At 38.1% G+C, this 7,110-nt stretch overlaps 1 protein-coding gene across 2 annotated transcripts in view; it reads left to right on the forward strand.

The window, feature by feature from the left end:
- The window catches only part of THOC7 (THO complex 7), a 25,677-nt gene that overhangs the window by 11,091 nt on the left and 7,476 nt on the right, over nt 1-7,110 (forward strand). For both annotated transcript variants that reach the window (XM_003785521.2, XM_023510705.1), the window contains exon 2: nt 6,289-6,406. In XM_003785521.2, coding sequence (XP_003785569.1) covers nt 6,289-6,406 — 118 coding nt within the window. The remainder of the gene's footprint in view (nt 1-6,288; nt 6,407-7,110) is intronic.

Consider the following 7,110-nt stretch of genomic DNA (forward strand, 5'->3'; position numbering starts at 1 on the left):
GCCTCCCAAGTAGCTGGGACTACAGGCACCTGCCACAATGCCTGGCTATTTTTTGGTTGTAGTTGTCATTGTTTGGCAGGGCTGGGCTGGGTTTTAACCCACCAGCTCCAGTATATGTGGTTGGTGCCCTAACCTCTGAGCTACGAGTGCTGAGCCAGGTTCTATTTTTTGATAAAATATTTGATAAGTACCTTTTTTCTTTAAGCCAGTTAATTAGAGCTCTCTCTAATTAATGGAGAAATATCACTTATCCATGACACTTATAGACATATATACCTGACACCCAGACAGAAGCAGATCCCATAGCTTCATTAAAGATTGTTCATTTGCCAGTTTTCACATAGTTACTCTCTCTTCTTTGACTATCAATTTTCTAATTACCTTAGAAAAGTAAGACAAGATGGCTTAAACAAAGGTAAAGTTAGTTATGTAAACTACTTAGTTATGTAACTACTCCTTAAACAAAGGTAAAGTTAGTTATGTAAACTTACAGGCGATGTCATGCCCATTGTAAACATTTCTAGTGGTTTAGATACAGATGGGGAGACACTCTTATAAAGGGAGATTTCCTGTATAGGTGTAAATTTGTTTTACAGAGAGTTTCAAAGAAGCTAGGTAAATGTCAGAAAGTTATACTTTGGAGATTATCTTTTCAATTAGTTTGTTGGTAATTAGATTACAACCTCAAGATGGAGCCCTTTAAGGAACAGGGCAAAGAATAACCAATAGAAACTTACTGGAACTTCCCTTAGAGGCCCATCAGTCCTGATGGCTAACATGGAAATTATTATCAGAGGGTAGCTTTCCTGTTTTTAGATTTGCCCAAAATCTTTTGGGACAGTCCTTTTTCCAGTGTCATGATTGTTTGTACAAATGACAATAAATTTTTGGAAACTACTATTTCAATGTTTGGCTTATTTAGAAAAGGCCTAAAAATCAGGCCTAAATGAGCAGGCCTAAATATCTTTCTAGGTTGTTGGTTGTCATGGAGCTGAAACACTTTGAGAATGGCCTTCAAAAGGTCATTTGCTATCCTTTGAACTTTGTGTAGACCTGGTGGAGCTTGTGGGGTCCTTATTATCATTGTTAGGAGAGTACCACTGCTTCATTTATCCAGTCTGGGCCTACCTAGGTCTCACCAACAACATGTGTATTTGTTGGCAGAGGTCAGGTATCCATGGTCATAAGTTATAAGTAAGACCCTGAATTCTTCAAAAAACTTTTGAAGGTCTTTCCTAGGTTTGGGAAATTTTTGAACTGTGGCTTCAAAATCCATTTTTATTTAGGGAGTACAGGTCACTCAGTATTATCTCCTGAGTTTTTAGGTGATTCTCTTATTTTAAAAAACTGTTTAAGTGTTTTTTTTCAGGAAAGAAAGGCAATTCAGACAAAGTTAGTAGACTGTAAATATTAAGGCAAAGTAGGATAGAAGAGATTAATAGGAGTTCCCTGAGTTTTACCATCTTGGTGTGAGGGATATATTGCTTTTCCAGCTTTTCATTAGCTCTTTGCAGTGAATCTTCTTTGCAGTTTTTGGCTGGGGCTGGGTTTGAACCCACCACCTCTGGCATATGGGGCCCACGCCCTACTCCTTTGAGCCACAGACGCTACCCTGCGGTGAACCTTCTTAAAAGCTGATTTTAGAATTGTGTTGTTTCTTTGAGGCTTCTGGATGCCAATGAAAATCCTGTTCTCTCTACCTAATTTGGAAGGCTTTTAGGGTTCAAGTGTACTTCTTAGATGAATAGTCTTTCGCATCTGGAACATCCCACATAATGGCCAGTGTAATTCTGGACTATCTTTGGTGAGATTTTGCCACTTTTGTAAATAAGTACTTGTAGCTCTCAAATTCTATGCCTCTTTCTATACCTAGTTCTATACTTTGTTCCTTATTTCTACCTGAGACCTCATCAGGATGGACTTTCCTGGCCATGTGCCTACCAGCATTCTGATCATACCCACTTAAGTATTCTCTAAGAAGATAGTTCTGAGGCCTCACCAGAATTATCTTTCATGTTCCATTTATAGTGATGCAGCCTGTTCCCAACATTTACTTTGAAACTCTCCCAGCTACTACTCAATAATACCCAGTTCCAAAGCTGCTTCCACATTTTTAGGTATTTTGTTACAGCAATAGCCCCACTCCCAGTATTACCTATTTTCTTGGCTCATTTTCTGTAACTGTAACAGAAAATTAGAGGTTGGATACTTTTTTATTTTTTTTTTTTTTGAGACAGAGCCTCAAGCTATCACCCTGGGTAGAGTGCTGTGGCATCACAGAAACCTCCAACTCCTGGGCTCAAGCAATTCTCCTGCCTCCGCCTCCCAAGTGGCTGGGACTAGAGGTGCCTACCACAATGTCCAGCTATTTTTTGGTTGCAGCCGTCATTGTTGTTTGGTGGGCCCAGGCTGGATTTGAACCCGCCAGCTCAGGTGTATGTGGCTAGCGCCTTAGCCACTTGAGCCACAGGTGCCGAGCCAGAGGTTGGATACTTTTTAATAAACAACAGAAGTTTATTTGGCACATAGTGTAAAGGCTGGAAGGTTCGAGATAAAGAGGGTACATCTGGTGAGGGCCTTCTTGCTGGGTTATAATACAGCAGAAAGTGTCACGTGGTAGGAGGGTGTGTTAGAAAGAGCAGAAATGGAAAAAACCCTCTCCCAAAATAGCTAACCCACTTCCATAATTCATCCATCCAAAGGGCAAAGCCTATCATGACCTAATCATCTCTCAATGGGTCTACCTCTAGATACTATTGCAATGGAGATTAGAGAATTGTTTCTTTTTTTATATTTTTAGTTTAAATCAATAGAAAACATTGTACGTTCTTATATACAACATGATATCCTACAAATATATATAGACACACAGAGACACACGCACATTGGAGAATGATTAGCTAATTAACAAATGCATTACCTCACGTTTTTGTGGTCGGAACACATAACATCTATTCTCTACATCATTCACTGTAGTCACTTTACAGTAGATCTTTTGAAACTTATTCCTCCTAGCTAACTGCAATTATGTATCCTTTGACTGATAATCTCCCCGTCTCCTTCCTCTCTGCCTACCCTACATCTTACCTACCATTATACACTCTACTTTGATAAGATCAACTTTTTTGGATTCCACATGAGTGAGATCACATAGTATTTGCCTTTCTGTGCCTACCTTATTTCCTTTAACATAATGTCCTCCAGATTCCTCCATGTTATCAAAAATGACAGGATTTCCATCTTTTATATGGCTGGGGTATTTAATTATGTGTATGTACCACATTTTCTTTATCTGTTCATCCCTTGGTAGATACTTAGATTGATTCCATACCTTGGGTATTGTGAATAATGCAACTATAAATGTGGGAGTACAGATGTCTCTTTGACATACTGATTTTATTTGCTTTGTACATATACTTGGTAGTGGGATTGCAGAATCATACAACATATAGTAGTTATATTTTTAACTTTTTGAAGATCCCCATACTGTTTTTCATAACAACTATACTAATTTACATTCTCATTAACAATGTATGAGGGTTCCCCTCTCTAAGTCCTTTCCAATACTTGTTATCTTTTTGACAATAGCCATTCTCATGGTGGTGAGGTGGTATCTCATTGTGACTTTGATTTACATATTCCTGATTGGTGATGTTGAACATTTTTTCATATTCCTGTTGGTCATTTGTGTGTCTTCTTTTGTATATCTATTCAGTTTGTTGCAATGGCAATTAAATTTCAACTTGACTTTTGGGGGAGACATTTAAACTATACCATGTAATTTTTAAAATCTCTTGAAAAATTAGATCTGTCTCAGATGGCTTCTATCTCAGTTAGGGTACTCATTCCCTGTTTTTCTCTCTGATGTTATTTGTCTTTTCCATGAATGCATTTACATTTGAAATCTGTACTCCTCAATAATGTAGGAGGCCCAGGTATCAAAGAACATGAGATTTCTTGAGTACTAGAAAAGAGCAGAGGTAAGAAGACGAGCAGAAGAATTGTTGAAAGGCATGACACCAGATTGCCTTACCCACTGGATGTTTCCTTTTCTTTTAATGAGATTATAGTGGTTGTAATAGAAACCCCATCAATTTTCTTCATTTTAATGTCTTAAGGGACTGTTCTATTTGTCTTGGTCTCTTCACATAATAGTGTTGCTAGTTAAAATCTGAAAGCATTAGTTTGCTTTTTTTTTTTTTTTTTTTGAGGCAGCCTCACTGTCTCGCCCATGGTAGAGTGCGGTCGCATCATGACTCACAGCAACCTCAAACTCTGGGGCTTAAGCGATTATCTTGCCTCGGCCTCCCAAGTAGCTAGGACTTCAGGCACCCTCCACAGTGCCTGGCTATTTTTGTGTTGTAGTTGTCATTGTTGTTTAGCAGGCCCAGGCCGGGTTCAAAACCACCAGTCCTGGTGTATATGGCCGGCACCCTAACCACTGAGCTACAGGTGCAGAGCCTGGTTTGCCTTTTTTAAATATAAAACTAAAAAACCTGATGAATTGGCTCGGCGCCTATAGCTCAACTGGCTAAGGCGCCAGCCATGTACACCTAAGGTGGCAGGTTCGAATCCCCAGCCCGGACCCGCCAAACTACAATGATGGCTGCAACCAAAAAATAGCCGGGCATTGTGGCGGGCGCCTGTGGTCCCAGCTACTTGGGAGGCAGAGGCAGGAGACTCGCTTGAGCCCAGGAGTTGGAGGTTGCTGTGAGCTGTAATGCCATGGCACTCTACCCAGGGGGACAGCTTGAGGCTCCGTCTAAAAAAAAAAAAAAAAACCTGATGAATTGGTAACTTGAACAATATGTCAAGGCTTTCACTCTGAGAAACAAATGTAATTCTGAAAATGTTTATCTGATGTTATCACAGAATATATTTTCTGGAGCCATCTGCCTTCCAAAGTTTATCTCCGTTGCACCTGTACTGAAAAATATTTCTGCCTACACACAGGAACTATTGTTCAAAGATTTTGCTGTTGATTCATCATGCTGGCTCTCCAGGAATTATTCACACTTTAAAATTTAATCTTAAAAAATCATGCATGCATGTAAAACAAAACAAAACCAAACACAACAAAACCCCCAAACTTCTGCAAAGACATGAAGGAAAATAACATCTTTTTCCCCTTCTGTCTATGGTCCCTCATCCCCCAAAAATGACTATTACTGGTTTCTTGTAGATTCTTCCAAAGATATTTTCTGATGTACATATACACTTGTGATATGCACACACACTCAAAACTTCCATTTCTACACATCTTACTTAACACCTCAAAGATTTTTCTGGCATCAGTATATATGTCTGTACTATTCTTCTGGCTACTTACTAAAAGTATTACATTATATAAATATTTCCTAATTTAACCAGTCTCTTATAATCTTTCCGCTACAAACTACCACTAAGAACATTCCATATGTCTTTCTGTGCATATATGTATTTATAGGATACATTTCTAGATTAGAATTATGAGTTACCAGGTCTTTCGATTTTTCCCAGTCTGATAGATGAAAAATGCTATTTTGTTGTCTTAATTTGCCTTTCTTCTGTTATCATCCAGTGTTAATTTTGTCTAGGTAAGAATACAAGCTCAGGGCTGCCAGGCAGGCAGGCTGGAACCTCACATTTTACTCACCAGTATCATCTGCATTGCTTTTCTATTCCTTTTTCTCTGGGGGCAAAAGGGAGAAAAAAAATTCTCATGAGAGAAAGAAGCATTACAAATATGATAACTAAATTATACTGTTAATTAACAAATCCATTCCTTTTTCTATAACTCATCTCATTCTCTTTTCCTGTTCTGCTACTACATCTTTTAAATATTTTCTTTCTATTCCTTTTACCAGTGCCTCTCACTAGCCAGAGAGACATGAACATTCCATTCTTACATCCGTCTAAACAGGTTTTATAAAAAACTGTTCCCAGAATTATTGGCTTATTTCCTTGATATACCTGAAAATTATTTCCACTCAACAACCCAGTAGAATGCCAACTCTGCGAGGACAAGGCTTTTCACTTCTATACACTTATGTCCTGGCACAGTGCCTGACATATGGTAGACATGCAATAATGTTCCTTTTTTCTTTAATATATAAATACTTTTATTGTGTAAAATATACATAACAAAATTTGCTATTTTAGCTAGCTAGCCATTTTTAAATGCCCAGTTTGTTAGCATTAGGCACATTTACATTTCAGTAATTTTTATTTTGAATTGAGTTATTTTGTCCTTGAAAGATACCAAGAACCAGATGATCATTACATTCACATTACCCTTATTTCCTCTAGATGAAGTCATAAGGAAACGTCTCCTCATTGATGGAGATGGTGCTGGAGATGATCGGAGAATTAATCTGCTGGTAAAGAGTTTCATTAAATGGTGCAACTCTGGATCCCAAGAAGAAGGGTATTTCATTTCACTGTTCTTTCAGTACCAACGTCCTGATATGATTTATTTACTTTACTTTAATTTAATTTTTTGAGACAGAGTCTCACTTTGTTGCCCAGGCTAGAGTACTTAGGCATCAGCCTACCTTATAGCAACCTCAAACTCATAGGTTCAAGTGATCCTCCTGCTTCAGCCTTTCAGTACCTGGGACTACAGGCAGCCCTGTAAGGCATAGCTAATTAAAGAAAAAAAAATTTTTTTTTATTTGTTTGTTTGTTTTAAGTACAGACTGGGTCTCACTCTTGCTCAGACTGGTCTAGAACTCCTGAGCTAAAGCAATCCTCCCACCTCGGCCTCCCAAAGTGCTAGGATTATAGCTATGAGCCACTGTACCTGGCCCTATGTGATTGACCGTATATTTGACCGTATATTAAGATTGTGTTAGTATTTCAAATTTTCATTCACCTTAAATGTCCAGTGGAGTCAACTCTTAATTAATCAGGAGTAGAGTCTTCCTTGGTAAAGTCTCCTTATGTTTACTAAAATGTCCAGAAGGCAGAGTGGTAAGAAGTAGTAAAGATTAAATTCAGGCTCATTGATTTAATTTCTTTTAGCAGATAAGTGATAAAATATCTAAAGAAATTTTCTTCTTTGTTGATAATTAAAAGTTGCTGACGTGTGTTTGTGTGTATGTATATATATGTATTCTTTTTTTTTTTTTT

Source organism: Otolemur garnettii, unplaced genomic scaffold, assembly GCF_000181295.1.
Source record: "Otolemur garnettii isolate 467f Iridium unplaced genomic scaffold, OtoGar3 scaffold00015, whole genome shotgun sequence".
Lineage (NCBI taxonomy): Eukaryota > Metazoa > Chordata > Mammalia > Primates > Galagidae > Otolemur > Otolemur garnettii.